At 40.6% G+C, this 27,406-nt stretch overlaps 2 protein-coding genes across 4 annotated transcripts in view; both read right to left on the reverse strand.

Annotated features, from left to right (window-relative positions):
• Positions 1-263: 263 nt before the first annotated feature.
• On the reverse strand, positions 264-5,545 carry LOC135948383 (terminal uridylyltransferase 4-like). 3 transcript variants are annotated; one of them, XM_065497614.1, is made up of 6 exons: positions 5,398-5,545; positions 4,778-4,987; positions 4,595-4,706; positions 4,181-4,536; positions 2,574-3,368; positions 264-1,600 (listed from the first exon to the last, which is right to left on the reverse strand). In XM_065497614.1, exons 2-6 carry the CDS (start codon positions 4,980-4,982, stop codon positions 831-833), a joined length of 2,238 nt encoding a protein of 745 aa, XP_065353686.1. In that variant the 5' UTR covers positions 4,983-4,987; positions 5,398-5,545; the 3' UTR covers positions 264-830. The 3 variants fall into 3 exon arrangements, with proteins under 3 accessions (XP_065353686.1, XP_065353684.1, XP_065353685.1); XM_065497612.1 differs by having other exon boundaries at positions 4,595-4,721; XM_065497613.1 differs by having other exon boundaries at positions 4,595-4,721; positions 5,394-5,533.
• A 707-nt stretch (positions 5,546-6,252) lies between these two features.
• LOC135948348 (glycine receptor subunit alpha-2-like) overlaps positions 6,253-27,406 on the reverse strand; it is a 29,393-nt gene continuing 8,239 nt past the window's right edge. The window contains exons 2-11 of the mRNA XM_065497573.1: positions 27,298-27,372; positions 16,349-16,402; positions 15,327-15,409; positions 15,119-15,186; positions 14,725-14,847; positions 14,526-14,626; positions 12,538-12,755; positions 10,475-10,689; positions 8,308-8,544; positions 6,253-8,006 (exon numbers count right to left, since the gene is read on the reverse strand). Of these exons, the coding sequence (XP_065353645.1) occupies positions 7,827-8,006; positions 8,308-8,544; positions 10,475-10,689; positions 12,538-12,755; positions 14,526-14,626; positions 14,725-14,847; positions 15,119-15,186; positions 15,327-15,409; positions 16,349-16,402; positions 27,298-27,372 (1,354 nt within the window). The 3' untranslated portion in view covers positions 6,253-7,826. The remainder of the gene's footprint in view (positions 8,007-8,307; positions 8,545-10,474; positions 10,690-12,537; positions 12,756-14,525; positions 14,627-14,724; positions 14,848-15,118; positions 15,187-15,326; positions 15,410-16,348; positions 16,403-27,297; positions 27,373-27,406) is intronic.

A 27,406-nucleotide genomic window follows, 5' to 3' on the forward strand; every position in this document is an offset into this window, starting at 1 on the left:
TCAAGATTAATTTTTGCTATTTCAAATTTTTTTGTTTCAAGTTTTGAATATATATTATCAACTCTTTCAAACGGCTATTTTTCGGCAATTTAGGTAGAGGGGAATAAAAAAAGTTGCAAATTTTTTCAGCTTTCCGAATTTGAAAGTTTTTGGTCCAGCATCCGCTTAACTCGTAAGCTTGGAGAATTGGAGATGATGCAACTCATCTAGATTTTTTTTTCATAAATAGAAAATGTGAAGATAGGTCAATCAAATACGTAAGATCAGGTGTTGCCAGTTTTAATGAGTTCAATCATGCATACGCAACGTATTTCTTAAATTAATTTTGCTTTTTCACTTCGAATGCACACTTCAAAGCTGCGATTCATTTTTCGCGTGTGATTTCTCAGTGCATAACATTTTGGCCATTTTCAGGGTATTATTACAAAATTTCGAGTGCAGTTTTTCTTAATGAATAAGTCAGTTCTTTTGTGGTGAGCAACAAAATAGGCTTTATCTGCGAATAAGGCATCCATCTTTGTCAAATAGTGTTAATTAGGAAGGAAATAAACATGATCACTTGCTTTAAATTTTAAAAACGCAAAAAAATTCTAATACAACTCTCAAATTGTTAGCACCAATTTGATTTGACATAATGTTAAAATTATTTTAGAATTTTACTTTCATATTTCGCAAGTAAATGAACTTCAAATAAAAATCTTTTTTTGACTTTTGACATGCACATATCTCATCACAATAATTGTAACGAATTATATACATCCAATTGCAAAAAAATACAATCATACAGTCACATTCATTAAAAAAGAAACATAGTAGGATTGATCACAGTTTTACAACGCACTGACTTTTTCAATCGCATCCAGCAAGGGATTTGGTTTCTTGGGTTTCTTGGGTTTCTTGGGGGGTTTGTTTGAGTTTGAGACTTTGACAGGCACTGGGTTTGTCTTCTGTTCTGTCAAGAATTCGAGCTGCTCTTCGAGTGTACAGCACTGTCTGTTCAGCGCCTGCCACTGGTCTCGGTATGGAGTTGCCATAGTGTTGTCCACCATGCTTTGCAAATTTTTGTCGACAAAGCAAATCAGGGAATGGAAAGTGTTAACTTCGCTTCCCGCATTCGTGAAGGAGATTTTGACATGGGTCGGCTTCACGTGAGACGTCAGCTCCATCTTGAAAATCAGGTGGAATTCTCTGGATATCGTGTCCAAGTTATTGTAGAGCCTTTTGATCATCACTTTCGACGTCAATGCCTCTTTGATAAAATAGCAGGCATTCCCTTTCACTCGCTGCTTCTTGCGGGCGCCGAACAGAATGGTTGGAGTGCTCAAAGCCCACGCGGCCAATCGTTCGCTATTGCAAGGCGGCATTTTTTGTATTTTACTTGGTGGCGCGTCTATCAGAATGCTGCTTTCCTCGGAGCAGTTGAACACCTCTTTGAAAATGTCGTAGATCACGTTCACCACGTCCTCAAACCAAAGTTCTTGGATGGATTGGCTTTTGAGGCGCTCGAAATCCGGGAAATAGTTTTGCAGGAAGATTTTTTGTGAGAAGTTGTCTTGGCACTTAGGCAATTTATTTTTGCTCGGGGTAAACTTCAGCAAATCTGGAAATTAATTAGGTTATAGTTATATAATTAAAAAAAATATTGTCAAAATGTCACGGGAAGGGGGGGGGGAGAATAAATTAAAAGGTTTTGACAAAATATTCAGTTTTGACTTTTACAGGACAATTTTGGAAAACTGAGACTCCTCGTCTCGCCGTGGTGCAATTTAAAAAAAAAGATGTACTTTGGTTTCCTTTAGCCGAGCCCAATTGACCTAACAACAAATTTGATGTACACTGTCAATTTATATTTTGGAAATGAGAAATGAGCTCGGGATTTTGTAATTTTGAAAATATGCTCAAAAGGTGTCCCGTGATATTTACGAACTTGTGTGAAAATAACAAGTAACAAATTTAAAAAATAAGGCTACAAGTAAACATCACCTTGGATTTTTAAAATTTTAAGACTTCAATTTTCGGCCTGATCTGTCCTAACGCGCGCCAGCACACCCAAGGCGCGAAACAAGAAACACCATCAATCAAAGGCTCACTGATTAGCACAAAAACTTATCTTAACATTGTTTCTGTTGTAAACAAACTATTTTAGCCATAAATGCCAACAAAATTAGAAATTTCCTGGTTTTAACCACCCTGGCTAAAACTGCGGCTTGTCAACATTCGGGACATTGATTAGAGGAGGTTTAGACGAGTCTAACGGTGGCTAATTTTTGCAATTCTGATGGTTAGGAGTTTACAATACTGGAAAAGCACAAAAAAAAAAATCGAAAATTCGTGTTTTTTCGAGTCGAAAGATAACAAATATCATGGGACAATGTTTAAAGATAATTTTCAAAATTCCAAAATTTTAATTAGGAACAAAAATTAACAGTAATGACTTTTGACCTTTAAGCGCTGGTGTCAGTTCGATCAGACTTGGCAGGAGGAATTAAAGCTCGCAATTTTTTGACATTTCCGAAGAAGGTCTCAAAATTCCCGTGACATTTCGTCATACACTACACATTATGAAAACAAACCTTCAAGGCTGAAATTGGTCTCGCGTTCGCAGTAATCTGCCATCTGGGTGCATCTAGTAGTAAAATAAGTCAAGGGCACGGCCAAATTTTTGGCGATGTTGTGGTTCAGCTCAAAGGGATCTTGAACGCACACTGGCTTTTTCACCTGCAGACTTTCCTTCCCTTCCAGCTGCGACAGACCCTGCATTTCCTCTGGCAGGGTTTCGGCTTGCAGGAACTTCCACTTTTCGAAGGTTGACGCGGTCAACGGGCAAATCACGTCCACCGCAAGGTCCAGCTGAGCGAGAAACTTGAAATAGGCAACGACCAGCTCCTTGAGGGTGCTCTTGTTCTCGTTGGCGATGCGCTCTCTCCTGAAGCTGCAGACCCAGCCCTGGTTGAGCACCAGTGGGTCCGAGCCTTCCTTGAGCTGCAAAATGGGCGGAAGCATCGGCTGAGGCAGTGTTTGCAGGAAAAAAATGGCCAGCATGGTCAAGCAGTAGTTGGACATTTGGATGTTTTGCGCCTTCCTCCACTGCTTGATGACGAAGAAGAGTAAGAAGATGCGCTCGTCTTGCGACGCGACAAACTGGAGGAACTGACTGTTATACACGCCGAGCATGTTTTTGAACGTGACGTCGCATTCCACGTTGGTTGGAATGTGCAGGAAGTGCAGCACTGGCACTCTGGCACCCGGCACAGAGTGGATGTTCCGGAACATGTGAGGCTTTTTGTAGAACAGCTTCACCGCTGCTTTCAGAAGCTGTTTGTGCGCCATTTTACTCAACGGCTTGTCAAAGTTTGAATCTGCGTAGTCTGAAATCAAGTCAATTCAGGCATTAAAATTAAAAAATTTGCAAATTCCAGGTAAAAAAATCCCGACGATTTAAAATATTCACTTTTTGAATTGGAGGATGAACTGATTGCCAATAGGGGTTAGCACCCCGAAAACCATTCAGCTCACCAGGAAAGGTCAAGCCAAATCGAACGCTGTTCAGTTTTTGCATTTCTGACGCTTTGAACCAGAGATTTGGCGCTCACAATATTTTCAAAAATTCGAAAAATTCGTGTTTTTTGAGATTCAAAATTTAACATCCTCATAAACGAATCGGAATATCACTTTGAAATTTTCATTAAGTTAACACATACCCTGAGACAAATTTTTGGGAGCATTTCGGATTTTTAAAGTAAGACGCCGGTTTTCAAAACCCCCAAAACACCTCGAAAATGACCCTTGAAGACTTTTGACCTTGAGCGATGACCTTAAATTTGGAGTTTATTCGATCGCGCTTGACGAGGAGTTAAAATCACACCTTAATTCGCCAAAAATGTTCCGCAAAATCCGCAAAAATAAAAATATTTTTTAAAAGTGAAAAAATTTTGTTACAGGACCAGCTGTTAATTTCTAAAACAATATCTCAAGCCGATAATATACCATTCCCATGAAGAGTCTTAAATTCAGGAACCTTTCCGGAAAGCTCAAAACGACCCAATAATTGATTTGTCTTGTTGAAGGGAGATTTAAAAAAAAAATATTCAGTTCTTAAACTCAAAAGCAATGTTAGATAGAAATATTTTGAGTTCTGGTTCTAATTTCCATCCCTTCTTGTTGGTAGAAAAAGCTGTACCTAATTTGACGTGGACGTCGATGTCACTGTCAATATCGGCCAGGCCCGTGGCCCTGGAGCCGTAGACGAAGCAATGGACTTCCCCATTACAGAGAGGCTGGATGGTTCTCACAATGTCTGCCAAAAGGTGTTCAGTCTGCATCTGGTGCTGCCTCTCGACTTCTGGCGTTACAGCCAATTTACAGGCGATGGCTAGCTGCTTGGCCTGCACCTCCCAAGAATCACTACAGTCCGATTGTACGCCTTCCAACTTCGGTGCAGGCAGGTTTTGCAATTTATGTTTAAACATTGGCCGAGTATTTATGTATGCACCCCGATGCGTAATATTTGAGCTCAAAGCCTTCTCTGCACTAATCCTAAAAATAAATTACAGAGATTAGTGGGAAAATTTGATGTTGTGTCACTTCTTCTTACTGATTTTGGTAGCTGATACTGTAAGAGTGATTGTCAATCTGGCGCACTTTTGCGTAGCCATACCTTCGCATAGCGTAGCACATGTCTCGATAGTCCAAAAACGTGTGTACCTCTGAATATGAAAGTTCTGCTTGCGTGATTTTTACTTAATTTATTTATGGAAAGAGTAATTTTATTACATACCTGCAAAAGATGCGTAAATTGTGAGTCCATCCCACGTTACATCAGGACATTCTTGACATGTCTTCTTCTTTGTTACATGATCTTCTGAGCTTTCGTGTAGTTTCCAATATTCCTCAACCTCATCCGTTTTCGACGAACTGGACCTGTCCGAGAGGTCTTTTGTTATCCATTTATCGCAGACGAAACACCAATTTCCTTGTGCCATCGTTCCTGAACGAAAAGAGAAATTAATATCAAAACTGCAAAAAGGAACAAAGCAACCGACCGGAATAAAAAAAGTAAGAAATTTAATGTTTAAATATATATGCATACTTTGACAAGATTTCCCAGATGATTAATAATAATTTATCTAATACATACCCAATTTCTCCAAATTTATGTTAAACACCACTTACATACGTAATTCAGTGTAACGGACTTTTAATAATTCGCGGACTCAAGAATTTGGGGTAAGTGCCGTTAACGATAAAAATATTAATGTATGTAATTGTAATTGATTTAATTGTATTATACAGTCCTGTTGACGATTAAACAAGTCTGTGTTAAAAAGAAGAAATATTATGTATTTGGTCATCTCTTCCCTTGTGACCAAAATATCATAAATGACGTATCATACATACAGCCACAGGGTTTCGTCTTCTGTCTTGCGTTCTTGTATTGTATTCTACTTTCTGCCTCGCTCCGTTTCTTGAGTGAGACCTGGACTGTTTGGCTTGACAAACAAATTGAGTTGTTGGTTTTTTTGAAAATATATGTATCTACTGGACCGTACTGGACTATACACAAAGCGCCAAGCGCCACTGCATAAACACGATAAACACCATAAACAGTGGGATGTGATTGGGGGGGGACGGCCCTACTACTTCTATTCATCATCGCCAGATGGCAGCAAGAGTCTGTCGTGTCTAGGGCACAAACAGGCTCAGTACGGTATACACTGTATACAGGCAGGCGTAAGGCACAAAAAATTCGAAAAGGATAAAAATTATTTTTATTATTTAAATCTTCTTTATAATTTACAAGAAAACGCGCATATCAACTGAAATCGAAAGTATTTTTCGTATATTTTGCATCACTATTGGCACGTTTATAGAGACCGCTTCGACAAAAAATATTATTTAATCTCTCATAGCGAGACTATACTTTTGGAAAATTCCTGACAGAAATGTGCTTGCAGGGAAAATCGTATGCAGAAATTTAATGGATTGTGGTCTTGGATATTATGTTGTCATAAAATCATTTTTTTGCCATTTTAAATTTTCTTGCGTCTCTATCAACGTTTTCAAACGGCTATTTTTCGGAAAGTTAAGTAGAGGAAAATTTGAAAAAATTGCTAAATTTATCAGCTTTCCGAATTTGAAGTTTTTCCAAAATATTTGGTCCAGCGTCCGCCTAACTCAAAGGCTTGGAGATGTGCGCGCATCTCTAAATAAATTATGTGTCAAGAAAGGCGATTGAAAAGAAAATACGTAAGATCAGGTGTTGCCAATTTTAATAAGTTCACACATTCACAGGTTTCTTACATTAATTCTGCTTTTTCATTTCGACTGCACACTTTAAAGCTGCGATCCATTTTCCGCGTGTGATTTTTCAGTCCAAAACATTTTGGCCGCATTTTCAGCGTATTATTACAAAATTTCGAGTACAGTTTTTCTTAATGAATAAGTTATTTTGTGGTGAGCAACAAGAATTTTCGTTTTTTATAATTAAAATCTGTGTGTTGGTTGATTATCTCTGCTAAAGAGGGGTATTTTCGCGTCGTAGAAAGTAATTCAAGTCCTTGGCAGCCGTGTGCCCTTTTGTTTTTAAAATTTCCTCGTCCAAATAAAATTCCAAGGATTAAACCATCCTACTCTAACGACATATTATCAACAGAGAGAAACGTTTAGTGATATTACACGAAATATCGTTTTCAACAAATATCGCATCCAAACCCAAACACACACTCTCTAAATCTCTGTAATTTTTGGTTGGTTTTGGCACATCAATTTCTACACTGCTTATCCATATATAACATTGATGAAAATGCTCTCCTGCTTATAGAATCTACTCAAGAATAGATGATGGAATACGCAAATTTAGAGCGATTTCCACACAGAATTACGAACGTGAACCATCTCGTTATAATTGCAAAACAAAACAAAAAACATAGTTTTTGTCAGTTAGAGCGAAAATCACGGGTCGAATGACAGTTTTGGTGGCGTCAATTCGCACAATCTGAGTCGAATTTCCGAATTCCTTTGACATAAAATAACAAAAGATCGTGATATGATTTAAAATATTCACTTTTCAACTCGGGGGATGAAATTATGGCCAGTTAATGGTTGAGGGTTGTTTTTAAAGTTCAGCGCTGGTTTCCAAACCCCAAAAAACACGGAAATTTTCGGAAATGAGCCTTGGTGACCTTTGACTTTGACCGATGGCATCAATTTGTAGTTCATTTGACCTAGCTTAACGACTGGAGTTCAAAATTCGCCTAAAATGTCCCTTAAAACCCGGAAAAAAATTACATTTTTGGTTAACTCTTTGAGTTAGGACTGATCGATGATAAAACCGCCAAAGCCATCCTGCAATCCGCGTGAAATCTGCTCAGTAAAGAAATAATAATTATTATTATTGAATCCGCTACACAGGCAACATGAAAAATGAAAATTATTTTAATGATTTCTAATCTAAATTATGGATTTTATAACTTTTGAGAGTTGGTGAATCTACTCTTTGTGCAAAATATCCAAGAAGTTGAACAATGAAAGTGACCGCGTGATGAGTTTTAGCCCCCGTTACCCCAATATTAGTTTTCTAGTGTGCGTCGATTCGGTCGAAACTGCTGCCATTGCATTGGCGGGTAAACCTACTTTTGTGCATTTAGTCTGGCGTGTGCAAATCTCCAGGTTTTGTTCTCATTACATAAGAGTCGCGCGCGTCTCTTACCCGCACTTTTTGTGAGGAAGAATAGGAAAAGCCCGCGAGTGTTTTTTTTTATAATATTTTTCAATTTTCTTGGGAGACAAGTGCGCCCGAGGTCGCGAGGGTCGCGAATAATCGCAGTTTAATCACACAAGGCTAAGTAGTACAGCCAGTAGCAGACGTTGAATACCAAGTACATGAATGGGAAGCCGATCCTGCAAGTTTGGTCGATTTTCTTGGCCATGTATTTGCTTCCTTTGTATTTCTCGCTTTTCTTCTGCGGCAACACTCGCTCGCCGCACGAATTCTGCTGACTCGATGCCTGCAATATTGAATCATGAATTTTGAAAATTATTACAACAACTTCTGATCAAGAAAGGAGGAATTGGATCTTTTGTTGAAGTGCAATTGCATCCGAGGCAATTTCAAAAGAATCAATTTCTGAGTTTTGTGAGGCGAAAATTAAATGCTGCTTCTCGAGTTTCAAATAGAGCCAACAGAGCGATTAACGCTCGTGCGAAAGTTACACATGTCATTCAATTTGCAGCTTTGCTGCAAACCGAGTTGTCAGGCGGAATGACGAGATGCGCGAAACAATTTACCCAATTTACGAAAATACACACCTCGAGAGTGTTGACGTTGTAGCAAGCGTTGTCCTCGTGCTTGTCGTTGGCAGAGTCGATGTGAGGGTGGAAATCTTTGTCACACGCGTCGGATGCAGCCGGAGTCGTCGCAGCCTCGGTGGAGCTGGAGCCGCCTCGGCGCCATAGATAATTCACGAGGGTGAACTCCAGCAGGGCGGAGAAGACGAACGTCGTGCACATACCCATCCAAACATCCATCGCTTTCACGTAGGAGACCTGCGAAAAGGTCCAACATTTGATTGCTTTTTGGCTGCTTAATACGTCATTTCCTATTTGGACGGCGAGGTAATAGGGTCGCGTTGCTTGACCTGCAAGATAAGAACTAATGCTAAAAACGAGACGGTTTATTGGAGGAATAAACTTGGAATTGGCCGGAAGGGTTCGGAAAAACTAGCGTTTTTCCGGAAAACTGCATTGCATCTACAAAAACTTTTTGCGCATATTATGCATTTTTCATAAATATAAAAATTTTGTATCTGATATTAATGTTTATGGAGAGGTGCATATTTGTCCGTTTAGTTTATAAAGATTAATTAGTGATTATATATCAACAGACAAAATTCCTAAAACTTTGAAAATATGTCAAAAAGGAGTATTTAAATAATTAAAATTAAAAAACCGAAAACTAAATAAATTTTTAATTTAGATTTTGAAATTTAGAAAATGTGCTCATTGTTAGAAGTTGTCCCATGAATGGTGTGAATTTTGCAGAAAATATCAAAGTTAGAGATTTTTTGTTTTTAAAAAATCGGTAAATAGGAATTTTTCAATTTTCCCTATTCTTGCAATTCCAAACCTTGGGTTCTAACCATCAGAATTAGAAAATCTACCACCGTTGGACTCGTCTCAAATTCCCCTGAACAACTGAATGGTTTAGGGGTGCATACCCTCCACCTCTACGTTGCTATATTTTAAACCCCTCGAAAAAAGTAAAACATTTTATACCTCTGGACTTAAGTATTAATTGGGATTTAATTTGAAAATATTTTTCTCTATTAGTTTTGAAAAAAGGGATGGGGTGTGGTAATTTATAAAGATAATTTTAAATGTTTTTAAGCCAAGAGGAAGCATGCCAATTTTTTTTACGAACTTGTAACAATGGGGATGAAAGGGGATGGGGTAAGCACCCCTAAACACTTTGACTGGTTAGTGGAGGTTGAAACGCGTTGAACGGTGGTCATTTTTTGCAATTCTGATGGTTAGAACCCGAGATTTGGAGGTGCAAAGAACCCAATGAATAGGAAAATGTCAAAAAATTCGTTTCTTTTAATTAATGGACTGGAATTCCCGTTTTAGCACAGTAAACCAATGCTGCATTTTTGCGCATTGCAAAATTGGCTAACCCTGCTGGCTGGACATTCAATTAGGTATACTTCAAAATAGGAAAATAAATTTTATGAAACTTATTAGAATCTGAAAGTTGGACGGGTAATGTTAAACGTTTAAAAAGAAGGTTGTAGTTTACGGTGCAAAAATATATAGAAGTCCAGATTTGAATTCGTGATGGCGAAAACATCGGCACCAAGAACATCATGTTTCGAGGAAATAAATTAATCTTAAAAAGGCCCCCCTGGAGACAGGGGATGAGTTTAGTTCCGACTTATCAAAAATCTCAATTAGTCGTGATTAAACCTGCTATAAATTTGGGAAAAATTAAGCAAACTTCATGGTACCTTTTGTTTCAGGGTGGAAAGAAAAACGAAAAACACGTTTTTTCAACTATGGGACCGAGTTTGCCGTTATAACTGGCTTAAGTCCTGTAGAAAATTTGTCTTAATTTTCCAGCTATTCGTAAAAAATCAAAACGTTCCCACAAACTATTATTATCTACCGGGAAAATAATAAATAAAATAAAGTTTCCAAAATCGAAAAATTACACATTGATGAGCTGATTCCAGAAAAGTTTTGTTTTGGAAATCTGGTAAATTTGGAACATTTTTCAACAAGATTTCCCGAACTTTCAAAACAACATACATGCTGATTTATAGACTAAAACAAAAAAGAGTAAAAACAGCGACTCCAATTCCCAAGCCAAATTATTGACTCTCTCGAAGGGATCATGGTGAAAGAACATTTTGCTCTCAGAAATACTTTATCGCGCTCGGTTGACGGCTGACCATAAACATTATTACGGAGTTGTGCAAACCTGAGGGAGGCCGGCCTGGATGCCGCTGGCCTTGGAAGAGATGGTCAGCAGGGTGGTGACCCCGAGGGTGACCCGAGCGGGGATGGCCTCGACGTCGAGCCAGAACGACACCCAGGAGATGACCACGACGAGAATGGAGGGCAAATAACTCTGCACCAGGTGGTAGCCGATGGCACGTTGCATGTGGAACTCGGCCACCAGGCAGCTGTACTCGCCTGCGGGAATTGCATTTCAAAGAGTGCAAAATGAGCAGCTGAGGTGAGGTGCGAGCGCGCCGCCTAATCCAATTTACACCCTCGGGCGCCGAGAAAAATTAAATGCAGTCTGCGCCGCCGCAAGGGACTCACAATGAGCTCCGCGCAGCTTTCAATTGTGCATAGTGTGCTCGCGATTTTCATTTTCATTCCGGCTCACAACTTAAAGCAAATTTATATTCATATGAAATCGACAAAGACTTTTTCTACTTTTTGGCCGATCGACGTGTTTCGTGTTTGTCTCTTCGCTGCAAAAGACGATAATATATGTAGCTTCATGTACTGACAAAGGTACTTTTTATTGAGGCATATGGAACGTTTGTGAGGTAATTTGAATTTTCTAATTTAAGGACAGGAGAATGACCAAAATCGCATCACAAAGATTCCATTTTTATTTTAATATGCTTTGTGGAAAATTCCTTCATTCTTATACTATATATGCACGGTATTTTTGAAAGGATGCGTGAGTTAGGGGTTGATGAGGGTATGTAAAACCATTTTTAGGATGATTTCTAACATCCGCTGGAAACATTAATTAATCCTTATTTGGCTAGGGGTGGATGAGGGATGCAGGATGAAAAATGGTAGGATTCACCCCCTGAAACCTTTATGGCTCGTCAGGTGATATAAAGACGAGTTGAACGGTATCCAGTTTTTGAATTTCTGACCAGCAGGAGCCGAGATCTCGCGTTCACTTCATATTTCGATTTCCAGGGTTTGACCTTTGACCTGAAATATCTTGCAAAAAACACATCACCGTCGCAAAATTTTCAGGGTTGTTGAATGTTCAAATTTTCCACAATTTTTACGTTCACTCAAAAAATAAAAAAATTGCCTATCTTTAAATTTCATTTGAAACTCCAAATTGAATCTTGTGTATTATAAAAACCCAAAGCCGGGGAAGTACTCCAAATTTTGGTTTGAAAATTTTACTGGACATTCTTTGGGTCAACACCACCAATATATGTAAAATATTTCTGATTCCGCCCTTTTGTTTGTAACGCGATTCTATCCATTTTCCGGTCCTTATAACCTAGCAAATTGAAAATACGCTCTTAAAATCGTTCACGTCAAAGAATTCTAAAAGAAATTTATTTTCGGCATGTTAACCGTTCAAACAAAAACTTTTCTAATCAAAATATTTTAACAGTGCAAAAAAGCTTTTTAAAGTTTGTCATGAAAGATTTGCTATGCTACTAACTTGAAACCGTACTTAATATAAAAGCACTGAGAGGAAATTTTCATCGCGGAAAGGGATGTTTTTATTAAAACAGGGAGTGCGCGAGCGTAGCGGTAGCAACTTACATGATAGAGGTGTTGCTTAATGCTTGTAAACACGAAAAAGCGGTCGTGAGAGCGCACACACATGACTATGGCAACAGCGAAACTAACTGGAATTGCGTGAATGCAGGAACAAAACAGGAAAATATCTGTATTTACATTGTTCACGGCTCAGTGTGCTGACCACGGCCTAATTCAACCCCGAATCCTCCTGTTTTTGCGATAAAAATCGGAAATAATGCAACATCTAGTTTTTTGCCCACCGGTCGGACGCACGTGTTGACGACATAAAAAGAGAAAGGTTGTCGCGGCGCGGCTTTTTGCCAAAAGAAATACGGCACGCCACACGAGCTGCGTGTGTTGGCATTTATGTTTTGTCACATTCGGGTACTAGTTGAGCAAAAAAGAGAAAATCCACCCACATATGAGGCGGCGACACGGCAGGAATGCGAAAAGCCTGTGGCGCGGCCAGAGCAGGTAATTGCGACAGAGATTTTAGTTGCCAATGAAACAAAGCCGCGAGCCTACCGATATGGAATTCTTCTTTGCAGTGCGACGCTCTGACGTCCTTGATTCTGAACTGCGGCAGCTTTAATCCCTGGTACATGCGGACAGGCGACTCCGTGTCCCATTTCAGCACCAGCTCCGAGGTTGTTTTTGAAAAGGAGGCAATCTCCATTGAGCAAATTTGGTCGTCGAGCGGGAATTTGTAGAGATCCATCATGCAAGAAAACGTGAGTTTCAGCCTGCAACACACAAAGCACCTCTTAGTCAGTTGGTAGTGCGACAAGGGGCTGAATGAATGGGGCGAATACGATGAGACGCGGCTTTTCTAGCCTGGAAGCAATCCCATTTCACAACGGCACATTGAATAAAGAAGAAGAGTGATTTTTAGGATACTATATTCTTAAGGCCCTTCTTTCCCTATCCAATTAATCTGAAAGCTATGCGTCTCGACGAAAAAGATCATTTTTATTTATCTCTTTTCGTTGCCAAATTTGAACTATATCTGCGTGAATATTTTATCTCTTTTGCCGCTGGAAAGAGCCTTGATTTCGGCGGTTGAAACGGAAGCGCCGATTCCTCGCAATCAGGGTTATAATACGGATGCGATTATTTCTTATATCCAAGCTTTGTGAGTTTATTAGGACCTCGTATATATATATATATATATATATATATATATATATATATATATATATACATATATATATATATATATATATATATATATATATATATATATATATATATATATATATTTGACAGAGAGTGCCAATCGATTCCTGAGGGTCAAATTAGGTTAGATGAATCGAAAAAATTCGACAAGATACGTGCCGAAAAGCGTTGAAAACTTATGTGGTTTTCGGTTTGAATTAAAGCAAAAAATGCCACAAGAACCAATCGGAGAAGGGGCCGGTTCTCTGATTGGCTCTTTGACGTAGGGACGGTGGCGCCACAATGACAGCCAGTGGAATTAATTGAAGCGATAAGGCAGGTCAGCCAGCAGCCAACCTCTTGTCACTTCTGCTGGCTGTCGCTGTGGCGCTGCTGTCTCAATCTGGCCAATCGGGGGTCAATCCCTTCTCTAATTGGTCCCTAGTGTTCTTGTTTCAGACCAAATACCGCTAAAGTAACGGTTTTTATGTTTTCGACGATTTTCGGCACGCCTTGCAGAATTTTTGACTGATTGATTCGGCTACCCAACCTGATTAAACCCTCAGGAATCGATTAGCAACGCTAAAAATGATATTTCAGTGCTACATGAAATACGAGAAATTCTCAAATGAAATGAAAAACATCCTGAAATCGTGGAGAGCGTCTTTGATCAACAAATCTTGGCATTGAATTAGATGCACTCATAAAATATATAATTATTCCAATTTGTGAAAAATTCAGTTTATCCTGAAATAATTAAAAGGACGCGTTTTATTTCTCCTTTACAACGACACGGTTAGAATATTATATCAGAATTTTTAATATCAAAACAGGATTATTGGCTGGCACGAGGCACGACAGATGATTGAAATGTTATGCAGCCTGCTCGACATAAATGCCCAGCGGGTTGCAGACCGCGTTATTCGAAGTGAAACGGCTTTGTATAATACTGAAATTGCCGCCGCCGCCGCTGCTTATTCAATTGCTGCGAATTATCAAATGAGTGAATCCAGCGCTCGTCTGCCTGTTCATAATATGAATTAAACCACGGTGTACACTGTTTCATTAATAAACTTGCAGGTTTCGCTCTCATTGTGTAATTACTGCCACTTGTTTAAAAATGAGTGCATGCTGCTCCCCTGCGGGTGTTCGTTCTAAAACTTAATTAGGCGCATGTCATGCGGGAGGTGGTGCAGAGTGAAAACGGTTATAAAGTCTCGACATCGGCGCGCCGTGTACGGAAGGAATACATACACCCCAATAGTTATCACAGCGTGTGTGTGTGTGTGTGTGTGTGTGTATGCGCACCAGGCTTAATTGTTGTTAAACTTGGAAAGGAAACAGCTTGTTAAACGTACCTCAACATGTAGAGGATTTTCCCGTCTGGCGCCACCCTGATAAGAACGTTGGGAACAGTCACGTACTGAAACTCTGCGTGCTTGGCGTTGGCGAAGAAGACCTGAATCACAGTTGCAAAAGTGTGTGAATTCGCGGCTCTTTTCAATCAGCCTCGTTTGTTTTGGTTGGCCGATGTGTTGTTGCAAGGAAATTGGTTACCTCGGGCTTCCAAATCCGCTGCACCAAGTTCGGGTCGTTCAAATCCATGGCTCGTGTGAGATGCTTGTTTTTCAGTCGCGAGTCTACCCAAGTTTGCTGCAGGTACAGATCGACCTGGTAATCCTGTGGGAAATGGAATATGACAGAGCGTGATAGAGCGTGGGCGCGCGCCAAAAGGATCAGCCGGCTCCCTTGCTTTGCACTGTGTGTGCTGCTCAAAAATTCAAATTTCGTTTTTACTGCAGAACACAGCACCCGAGAAGGGGAGAAAGCACGCGCAAGGCTGCTCCAGTTCCATGCAAAAACAAAAACAAAAAACTTTGCTTTTGTATGGTTTGGACCGACGCGAATTTAATCTCTATTCAATGATTGATTGGTTTTTCTTCTCGTTTACCATGGTGGACGGGTTGATTGAGCCAAAGCTTCGGATGTAAATGTCACATTGGACCTCGGTGGGAATGCCTGAAATGAATTTTCCGATTTTTTAACATTGTATGAGTAAAAGGAATCCGGTGTAAAACATTTTGAAGGCGTGAAGCCTCTAGCTATGAAGGGGGGGGGGAGGAAATTAAACGAATTGCACGAAAGCGACTTTGGCTCACCCAGGTTGTTGGTCGGCGTCGCCCGTCTGTCATACTTCTTCAGGAGGGCGTCTAATATTTGCAAATTGCTCAAGTTTTGCCATCTAGAACAGACAAATTAATGGCACCCTCGTTTAATTATACCGTTCCCTTCAAACGCTTTTGTGAATTTGAACACACCGACAGCACCAACATAACGTTGGACTAATTATTTCCTGCTCGTTTTGTGGGGAAACATTCACCAGGAGCAGCGCTCAGCTTTTTTTTTGTGATTCAAACAAATCTCGTTAAAAAGTTTTATTTAACTTGTTTAAAGACCGTCTTTGACGAAGCTTCTGAGCACACCAATAATCGATTCTTAAGGGTTGTGCTCAGAAACGTCGTTAAAGACGGTCTTTAATAGTTTAGGGGGCACGAAAGGACAACTATGACAGGATTAAGGCCGGTTCTTATCAATAGAAAAATTAAGACAGTGTGTAGTAAAATTATTATTTCAGCAGGAAGATGTTATGATCTGCTCTAGTATCAATTTAATGTCATCGCCAAATACCAAATACGTGCAAAGCAGAGGCAAATGAAAGCACAAAATTTTACTGCGTTAGAAACTTTTTGTATATGAAAGTTGGAATAATGAAACAAGCACCACTCTCTTTTGCCGCCTCAGGCTTTTCAAGTCACATAAATCGACGAGCGGAAATTGCGGCTAAAACTTTAAGGCGAAATGTATGCGAAGGGCTGGGTGAAAAATGCGTGCGTGCCGTGCACCGACTGCTGGTAGTGCGCGCGTATACGCTTTGTCGTTCGATTTTAATGAGCAGAGCGCCAGCAGCCACTTTCATAATCAAACCCACGCAGCCCGCGGTCGAATTAAATAAAGGTGCTCTTTTTGCCCTTCTGGTGAAAAACGCGCTGCCGGCGGGAGAAAGGCTGGTGTTGTTGTTAATTTGCAAGCGCCATTTTCCTATTTTCACGCTTGGCACGCGGAAATTGAAAAATTGCAATTTAAATTGGCCGTGGTTATCAGCCCGGAAATAGTGTCTCACCTAATGGAATCGTCCTCATCAAGCTGCGGCGCCGACTGAGTGGTGTTCGCGTATCTGCAACAGAGAGCACGTGAGGCTTTGATTAGTGCAGGTAATTAGCTTTGCCGGCTGGCGTATCCCATCTGAAGCGCGCAGTAAAAAACGGATTGCCTATTTTGTACACCGGGTGAAAACATTTTATTTCGTTCCGAGAACTCAATTTTCGCTGCGCAGCTATAAAAGAGAGGGGAAATTTCATCCCTTCTTGCCGTCGAATGAAGGTACAAAAATGACATCGCTTTCCTAAGAGAGTTGTTCTTGCAACATGAGTCCTGAGTTCCTGCTGTCCGCGTCTTAATGTTTCATAATCTTTTTCATTCTCAACTACTTTTGCATCGATTTAAACTTCACGAGTCCAATCCCAATCCAAACAACGAACTCTCAGGGAGCTCGGCAAAAATACTGAATTTAGACGGTACATTTGCTCTAAAGCCGGGGCACAATAATCCAATTTAATGGAATGCGCTTCCTGAAATTGGGTTTGATGGTTCCGCAATCTGCTCTTCCCCTCAAGATAGCAAAACACCACTCTTGCCAAATGTAATTAGCATGTAATAGGTCCTCGTGTTTACGTTCAGAACAAGCCATTGCGCTGATTATCGCCGACGGTAAGCTGAACAAACAAACGACCTGGACTTGCCTGCAGGCTGAATCACTGGCTCAAAGCTAGGTGTCGCTTAATTGACGCACCTGCGAGCTTTGCTGTCCAAATGTCCAATTGGATTGACGACATTATTTAATTCCGTCCCTCCTGGCCGTGCAAGTGAATTATTCCACGCGTTTTATTTAAATAACAAATTTAATTAGAAATAAGCCACGAAGAGGACCGAGAAAGAAATGAAACATTCGACGTACCAGGGTGAAAAGCATTTTCACGAAAAGCAATTTGCGGCGCACACATGGCACTCGAGGGGACTTTTTTGTAAATTGGGGAACAAACCTTGTAATGACATCAAAGGCGCGGAGAAAGGGAGAGTAGCTTCCTGTTCAACATGTGCCACTGGCAGATGCCTCGCTCGCTGCGAGCCTATCATCCTTATCATTTGATAATTCACCTCGGCTGCTGGGAAAGAGCAGAGCCACTTTCAGGCCTTGCGATTCCAGTCGCAAAATCTCTCTAAATTCAGCCGTCGCCGCGTGCAGTTTATGGCGATGGAGATGGATGAAAACATTATAACTCGTATGTTCCTGACCCGATATGTAATAAAACTCTCTTTTGCAAGCGAATCTGTGTTTTGGCAGGAGTGCCTTGAGCAGCATTTTCTGCAGAAAGAAATTTTTCTGCGCTGAACAGATAACTTGCAGCCCGCAGTGCTTACTTTTGCCAACAAACACTGCTCGCTTTTTCCGCTTGGACACGCGCATTTTCGCTATCAAACATAACACAACAACTCAAATGATACGGAATTTCAGGTCCAGAAACTCTAGAATTCGCTGTGTTTTGTTTGCGTCTGGCTCGCAGACAGACGCGTACAAACTCAATAAACAATTCATCGTCGCTCGTCCCTTTGTTCAATGGAGCTCGTATATATCATTGTAGGTGTACGCACTTAGAACTTTTGTTGAATGAAACTACCCATAGGGACTGGGGAGCTCACACATATTAAATTAAATAAAAAAAATGTCAATAACGAGTGAAAATGATACTCTACATTAAATTAGAGAATTAAAAGAGGGCTAAGTATAGTGCGAAGTAACCAAATAATGCCTTTTAGCTAAACCGGTCTATATTCTGCTGTACTGGGTGTTTGTGTCTCTTCTTGCAGCTTGATTAGCATTCGCAGAACAACATTACAGTAAAAGTTGATTTAATTGAGAATGTGAACACGCAAATCTGAGGCACACAATGCTCGAAAAATCCTCGACGCTGATTGGCTGACGCCACGCGCATGCCAGGAGCTCCTTGACCTCAGCAGTGCAGCTCACATGTGTTATAAATAAACTGCTGACATACCAATCAGCGTCGAGAATTTTTCGAGCAGAGATATTAAATTACAGATGAAGTCTGATCGGCCACTAATCAAATACCAGAACCTAAAGATTGCCAATTTTGCCATTTCACCAATTTAAAATTAATTGTAACATCCTGTTAAAATACAAAGCAAATTGTTTCCCTGTGTGCGCGCCAAGCCAAATGGTCAGAACTTCTTTTCCTCTCTGAATTGTAGAAAGCTTTTGCCCGAGTTCAGTGTGCTCAGATGTGCAATTTACTTTCCTGCTGGCCCACATGACGTGCGTTATAAGAAAAGCTTCAATGAAATACGATCGAAACGAAGGCCAACTTTTCGCACTAACTCATTCACGGAAAAAGGTCTCAAGCCAATGAATGAATGCTCCAAAAAGCAGTGGGGTGGATGTTTTATTGAAATAACAACCATATTGGATTAGAGCCAGTGCCGTGTTTGCAAGTCTCAGCCGACGAGTCCAATCCCTATAGGCCTTGATTATTCTCACTCAAAAGCAGAATATGCAATTGCATATAAACGTATACGGGTGGTTTACTTTTATTCCCTCGTTTCCCTGCGAGAGCCACCCATACTAATCTGTGGAAATCCTTCCTTGAAACCCGGCCGAGGAATTCGTTACATTTTTCCCAGCAGCCCAATGAAGATTTCCCTTGTGCGATATGCAAATGGCACGACGCTGGTAAGAATTAATCCAAATTTCATGCGCGCGCGCCTCGAAAACGCCGAGCCGCAGCAATGAATTGCTTGCGCGTGTCTCTTGTGCGGGGCAGCAGTTTTCCATTGGAGACACGTCCTCACTCGCTCTGTGCAATGCAAGCAAAAGGGTAAATAAATATCAGATACCCATTCGTTTCGTACTCTATTTTATTTGGTTCAATGTTGTTTGGGATGAACATGCGGAAACAATTTAAAGAGAATTGATGCTGCTAAAGCCTGGAAAATGCTTGTTGCCAATGCAGGAACTCGTCCTGAAGGATTCAGTTGAAGCCATAATTGACCTAATTTTTTTGTGAGAAGTGTCTGCAAATTTAGCATGCTTTTCAAATGGTGCGGACTGTCTCCTTACTAGGAATCCTATTTTATTTCATATTAACAAAGAGTTTCCCTAAAAGGTTTCATACGTTGTTGGACAGATCTCGACGAGAGGAATCGAAATCTGCCAAGAAAATTTAATGTGGTGAAGCACTGCAAGTTTTGAACAAATTTTGAAAATTTTGAATTTTTACCGGAGCAAGGTACTTTTTTTAATATTGCACATTGTTTATCGATCAACTGCTTATTGCATCCAAAAATAGTTAAAAAAAATTGTAAATTTTTGCCCTGTATCAATCTGCTTTAAACTAACAATTCAATCCAGACCTTTTGCTCTGCTAGTAAAGAAGCCAAAACTATGAATTTGGACACATTTATGGCAACAGTATCCGTTGTCACTGTAAAAGGGAAAAATAATTACAACACACGCTTATTTCCGGGACATTGAACATAATCGCAAGAAATACAACTTGCTATATCCATCGATGGAGGTTTAACATGAGCTAAAATGCTCCCTGCGGAAATTTCCAGCCACTAATTGCATATAATCCCGCAGATCCCGGCTGCGAGCCAAGTTTCCCTCCTGTTTTCACTGCACGAGATCTCTAGCTCGGCTGCGGAAAACCTTAACACGTTCAGCGTATACGCCAGTAATTCAATTAAGCTGTCTATTATAGCTAAAGTGCCGTCGACGTTTTCGATTCGCATAGCTGTGTGAGCTGTGCACGTGTTTTTTAAGTGCCTTTGCTGTCGGATAGCAGTCTTTAGTCATCATTAATTGTAAGAAACTGTTGCATTTATTTGGCAAAATTCACATATCGTGCGCCCCTGAGTAGCTTTACGACTTTTTCATTGCCGCGCGGCAACGTCGTTCGTGTGCAACATTGAACTTTTGATAAAGCCGGTTTGATTTGCAAACTAGTGCCTATAATTAAGCCAACCGTTAATCCAATGACGTCAGCCTCGAACCCCGTCAAATCCAGTGACAATTCATTGTAGCCTGACGTATATCCAAATGAACATGTCAGTGCTTTACAAATATATATTTAACAATCGCTCGATCTCGTTTCCAAAGGGCTGTTGGCGCTTTGATGTCGCAAACTTTCGCACAGAGTTGCTCCCGATTTGATATGCTATTTGCCGTGCGCGGGATTGGTGCTCGTGCAATTCATACACCTTTAATGTCTTTGCATTGCATTAAAACTCGAATCGACCTCGATCCTTTGTCGCAAGCAGAGCGGGAAAAGGACGACTGCTGCGAACGCACGCCAACTCGGCTCTGAAGGACGGAAACACACACTTTTCATCCGCGGCTGCTGCACAAGCACGTTATATACTTTAATGCCCGCCTCGGAACAATGAATATTAATAACTGCTGCACCCGCCTCCCAAGGGCGCATGGCGTGCTCCACTTCTTCCCACATGTCCACCCACCTTAAATGGTGCTTGCACCCGCGCGCGTCATTGTCTGCTGACCCAAGCAGGTTCAAATGCCGCTATTCTCTGTGAGAGGAAGTGTTTCCATTTACACAGACAAAGTGGTCCTCGGGCCTCAGCAATACGAGTTGTTGAAAATCTCAATTGACCGTAAAGCCTCACGCAAGGGTGCCTTGAGGAAGTCTCTCCAAGTGAACATTATTTAACCCTTTGTTTTAATGGAGTCGTAATGTCGCATGAGTAAAACGAGGGTAACACAGTTAAGTGTAATTAAATTAATTGTTCAAAACAATGGGTGCACAGATAGGGTTTTCAGGCTGTTCCACAGGTTGCGTTATTTTAATTCATATAATGTAATTTTTTGCGCCTTTTATAATCGAATCATGAAGTATATTTAGCCTTTTCCGGTATCTACCTGTTGAACTAAATAAGTAAAAAAATACGCGAGAAAAGTTACATTTAACGTGCGGGAATATCTATTTCACGTCCAAGAGCACCTTTGAAAACTGTAAGAACGCGTTTTTAATGTGCGAAAATGCCTATTTAACGTGCAAGAACAACTATTTAACGCGCAAGAGCACCTATCGGCCATGCGGATGAAATTGGAATTTCAATCAACATCATTTATATCAAAATTCCATATAGCAAAATTGCGTACAAAGGAGCTCACAATGTGCAATGCATCAAGCGCTGTGACAGTTGCGGGTGTCATAAAACGTCAACCGAGTTTGGTGTATTGCCGCACAGCGCGCATTCACATTTTGCATGTGCAGCGAATACTAATCCGCTTGTGCTGTGCCTCAGCGCAGTGCAATAAATTTTGGAGCCGGAGAGTGTAATAAAAATTTCGCTGATATACCGCGTCGGCGTCGACAGATCGATGAGCGAATAATTCAACGCCAATCACCAGCACTTCACAGCGCACGCGAGGCTTTTGCATTTTAAATATTCATTCATGTGCTCGACGTTGGTTTAATTGGCCAGACGCGCCAGTACATTCATGAGCAGATGCGAGCACGTCGTCTCGCTTGATTGCCTTATTTGCATACATTCGTCTGCAGCTTTTGTCTGAGAAAAACCCGACGCAGTTTGATTAAAAATGTTTCAAATTAATTTATCTCAATTGTGATTTTATGCTGCCTATGGAGAAATAAAAATGAATTGATTTTATCAAATATTCAAAACCACGAAATTTTATTACGGGGAACCAAATTGTTCATTGTTAATAACGTGATGTGAATTTTAAATTTTGTAACTCCTTTTTATAGCAGCAGTTGCTCGAGGACTCCAATATTGGTGTCAAAGTAATCGAATTTGCCGCAATATTTAATGTCGTTTTTCCGAGAAAATGAGAAAATCTCGAGTTCTGATGATGTTTGAACACCAAAAATTATGCCAAAAGATGTTTACTTTTAATTCAGGTTTTTATTATTCAAATTTCATTATTTTTTTTAATCTTTCAAAAACAGATTTTTTGGGATAAAATGTTACCCTGTAACATGCCTAGAAATTTTTAGGGTAGTGGAACCTAAGTTATCGCGATACAAAGGGTCCAAGGTTAAAAAACGAGTATTTTTGAGTTCAGGTGAATTTTTAAACAGTCAAAATTACACGATCAGATGATTTTTACCCTCGGAACATGCTCGGGGTAACCCCTGAGGTCAGACAAGACCATCTCAATTGTTAAGAAATCAAACCCTGACGTCAGGGTAGCCTTCGAGCGATCAATTATATGAAATCCACATATGTGTAGCCACTTTACCGACGCTTGACGGGCTTTGTATTGGTTCGATTTGCAAGATCTGCACACCATTGGAACGGCCAAGACAAGAGCTTTCAGAATGTATTCAATTCAAGCCTTTGGAAAGCATCAGGTCGCTAAGAACACACCCTGATTTGTGATTTCAAAATCTTATCAAAAGTTTGTCATTCTAATTTTGGGTTAGAAAAGCTTCCTAGCTCAAAGAGCAGGGATAATAATGCTTGTTTGTTGTTGAGCATTCCGTAGAGTGGTTGCTTACGTGAGACAATAATAATTTAACTACAGCCCAGAAGTGCGTTGTTTGTTCCAGCAGACACTGCAAGAGCGAGCATTACATCAATTGTGATTCTGTGTACGTTATTGTCAAAACGCGAAATCTAATTTCGGCAAAGTTGCTGGCTGCACGCACAAGGCAAATACAACTAAATTATATCTCGCGAAATTCAATTTACCCGTGGCGATATGAAATTCAAATATAATTGACCGTGCGCATTTGCCTCTGCACGTTTTGAATCCACAACGACGGGCAAAGACAATAAAACGTGGCCGGAATACCCGCGCGCGAGAGAAACAAATTAATTTCCAGTGTTTGTTGCAAAAGTGCAGTGAGGTTTATCTCGGAGAGGCTCTGCTGGCAGAAGCCGTAAAGCTAGCTGCCAGCTGTTGTTGCCTCGATGACCGTTTGCAAACTCTAGCGCGAGTAGAGGAGAGCAAAATAAACATGTGTGAAATAAATATCGGGTGCCAAAGGCTGGAGAATTCGTTTCAAGCACGGCTGCTGCTGTGAAAAATTAATAAACCGCCGCGCGCGCACCGAGAGGTCTGGCGCGCAATTTTTCATGGCCGGCTGAATTGTGACAAGCTTTTTCCGAAATTTCAAAGCAGCGCGTTGTGATGAAAGCAAGAGCAGCACGCTGCTAATTTAGTAAATGAGAACAGCATGTTTTTTCATCACAATGGGGAGAGAAAAATGCCCATGCGCCCCCTGCGCACAAGAAAGACAAATGCAATGTGATTGTGAGCTAATTAGCAGACAGGTTTGTCTCCTGCACCCTCGTTTCCGGTTGGCGAAGGCGTCGAGCTAAAGCGTCGCAATTCAAAATTAATTTAAAGCTGCTCCGGATTTTATATCAGTTAATCTCTGTAATTTTAATCATGTATTGAATCACTCAGTCGACCGTAGAAACCGTCCCTTCAGCGGTTTTTGGTTTGAAAATGTGACAAGGAGACCAATCAGTTAAGGCTTTTTGAGGAAGTGCTAGCCCGAGATCGAGACAGCAGCGCCCCAGCGACATCCAAGTGTGAGTACTACCTTTTGTCGTTTCTATTGGCTGGCGTTGTGGCGCTGCTGTCTCGCTCATAGGCTCTAGCAGTATACCTGATTGGTTGCTGGCGTTCTTGTGATATTTTTTGCATGGCACACAGACCAAAAACCGCCATTATACCCTCTGGAATCGATTGGAGCTATCAAAAATGAAATTCCACAGCTACTTTAAAGTCCCAAATTATTCAAAAGGAAATTAAATGTCAGCGCACCCTCGATAATACATATATAGAAATCGCTTTTACTAAATATTTTATGCCTCACAATCGACCAATGCCAACGAGATTGAACGATAATTTGATAATGTATTCAACCTGTGCAGCAATCAGCACTCACGCTGTGGTTTTATCATTTGTTGCACGACCGCAAAATCTGTCCAAATGATGAAACAAACAAGATGTGCTCGGCGCTGTTTTTGTGTGCGAATTTGCACAGCGGCAACGCATGTGTTTCAAATAACATGTTTTTTCCTTTGTGCAACAAGCGGGGTTGTTTTTATCAGCGTAAAGATGCTTCATAGGATACCGATCGCATATCGTGGGAACCGCTACAAGCGCTTGGACAGAACACCGTGACAAATAATGGAGCAATTAAACCGCAATGTTTATTTGTGATGAAAATTACGCTCGCGGACACAAGACGAAAGTTGTATACCGCGGAGAAAAAAAAATCAATGGTGCAACTTTTAATGAGGAGTTAACTCCTAAATGCGGTTAGCGCAAACCGACACAAACAATTATTCAAACGTCAAAAGCACGCCGACCAAGGCAAACTTTTGCCTCGATCCTGATTTGTTTCGGATTTACGGTTTTGTTTGCGCACGTTTCGTTTTGCTGATCAAAGGAGCAAATTTTCGTGTTTGTGCTGAAACAGCTGGAGCGTTATTTAAAAAAAAAATGTCTCTGCCCCATCAGTTTTGTAATTTTGCTCCAAGATTTAGCCTTGACATGAATAATTGAAACGTCTTGCAAGCTTAGTTAAGCACGGACTTTCGCCTCTCCGCGACAGAAATGGACTAGCTGCTGCGTTTTTAATAACTCTTAACGCGCGGTGTCCGACAGCGCTGAGCTTGCCTGCTCTCTCAGCAGGTTTTTCATCGTAATCACTGACGCCTTTTTGATTAAACAAGATGCACGCCGGTACAAGAAGCAATTTGCAAAATGGAGCCGCGCGAAATTTTTGTTTATTAAAATAGGCCGGCGGCGAAACATTGGTGCAAAGAGAATTCCATCAAAAGAACACGCGTCAAGAGAGCCAATTTGAATCCCAAATTTGCACTTTGCCCAATGCGTGGGTGGGTGGGAGTGGGACTTCAAAGCAGACGAGTTTTTTTAATTAGCGGTTTTCTCGAGTCGGAACCAGTATGGAGATGATGCATGCAAAAACACATTTTCGTGCTTTTTTGCCTGGCGCGCATCAGCGCCTCACGTTACCAGCTGGAACGTCGAAAAAACATGAAACCCGACCCATGATCTAGCTGCTCCCGGTTAAGACTCAAATTTCATCTTAAACAGAATGTCTTAAACCCAATGTTCTCTTTTAAAAATGAACTACGCACAAATAAAAAGGAATTTCGCTTTTCATACTTTCAATGCAGAACAAAACATTATATTTAGTTTGATGCTACACTGCGTTGAAAGTAAATAAAAGATCGAAAGACACCGATACAAAACGCCGATGGCATGAAAGACGATGATGTCCTTTCTGTGATATTGCCTTTTCTTTACCTAGAGTGTCTTGTCTTCCTCTTGTTTGACGTCTTGCCATTTCTAAAGATTGGCCAACGAACTGTCTCGCATCTGTTGCTTTTTTGGCCCGCCCAAGACAGGGAAATAAAGAGCGCACCCAGGAAGCTTTTTGCTCCATTCAATGAAAAGTGCGGCAAAAACGGCCCATCAGGGCATCAGAGGGGAATGCGGTTTAATTTCAGCAAAAATAAGATAAGAAAGGTGGAATTAAGCGAATCCACCAAACAATGTGGTTTAACTCTCTCTTCTCTATATATGCTTTTCCACTAAAAAGAAGACATTGTGTTTACTCGGCTTCTTCCAAACGAGACGACCGACATTTCGCTTAAACTCGCCACGACACAAACTTCTAATGAGATGTTTCGCAAAGACCGCACAATGACTCCTCCTTAATTAAAAACGCACCAACTCTTCGCCTCAGCGAGCAGTGAAACTTCTCGGCGGCTCTTCTCTCAGTATTTATTTATTATTATATCGCAGTGAACAAACCGATTTACATCATGCGAAAGGCAAAGAAAAGAATCGGTTATTATTACGTCACGCGCTGCAGGCAAAAGTGCGGATTTCTATTTCTCCTTGGGGATTGGAGCTCAGCTTAAGTTAATTAGAGCACGATTATAAGTTACACGAAAATTGCGTTAGCGCTGCACAAGGATTTTGAGTGTATTTTTGCAGACGGAGAATAACAAGTGGATTTATTCACTAGGGCAATCAAGAATGGAGAGCTACCTATAGCTACATTTAGATGAAAAGTTCCGAAAGTAGTTGAATCGACTTGAAAACAACTGAGGTTTGCCAATCCTTCTGCTCATTGACTCCGTTAAAACCTTAGGCTAGCTTGGACTCAATGAGAATGTTAACACTCGACTGAGCTCAGAAAATCACTGAATTGAAAAAAAATCTATTCTCTCATAGTTCTGCAACACTGTAGAAAAAAATTATAAATTAAATAAAAAAGAAAAATGCTAGCGAGTCTGCAGAACAAAGTCCGGGTCAATTTTTGTTAAATTTTTATCAACTATAGCGATAAAAAAGGCAATTAAAATTACAAATTATATTTTTTTACATTTTAAGGCATATCCGCATACTACTGTTTTCTTTTTTTGTGCTGAAATCGAAAATCGGTTTAGTCAATCGCCGTCGAATCGTGAAAACAATTTTTTTTGAAATAAAAAATATTTGCCGACGAGGCTGACGAGCAGGATTGAGTCTCAAATCGCAGCAGGACTGCATTAAAATCAATAGTAACCGTAATAGTAATAGCTTTTACCTAAAAAAATAAGATTTATATTTAACTACATAAGTCCAGCTCATTCCGGAGAATTATCTGCTTATTAGCTGCACAGCAATAAGTCAGCTATTAATACACTTGACTAACGATTTTTTGCTCGTTACAGACATTAATTAGCCTTTCCTGCAAATTGAAAGCAGGCAAATAACAGATTATTTTTAAGCACGGTTCGTTGGGTTTGCTTGTTAACGTGAACGTGCTTGGCAGCAGCGCGGTAGCTAGTTGATGAACTTGTGTTTTTCAATCTCAATTGATTAGGTCTCAATTTGCCCTGCGAGGGGAGCAAAAAGACGAAAAAGGCGATGTCTTTGATGGAGCTGGTCGCTGTTTTTGCAGTTTTCGCACTCACCTTTCGGTAGACGCGGCGGCGGCGGTCACGAGGGCGACAATGGCCGCGGCGAGCAGCAGCCCAGCAGCGCTCATCCTGCAACCACAGAGGGCCCATTATAAACAGGATG

This window comes from Cloeon dipterum, chromosome 1 (genome assembly GCF_949628265.1).
Source record: "Cloeon dipterum chromosome 1, ieCloDipt1.1, whole genome shotgun sequence".
Lineage (NCBI taxonomy): Eukaryota > Metazoa > Arthropoda > Insecta > Ephemeroptera > Baetidae > Cloeon > Cloeon dipterum.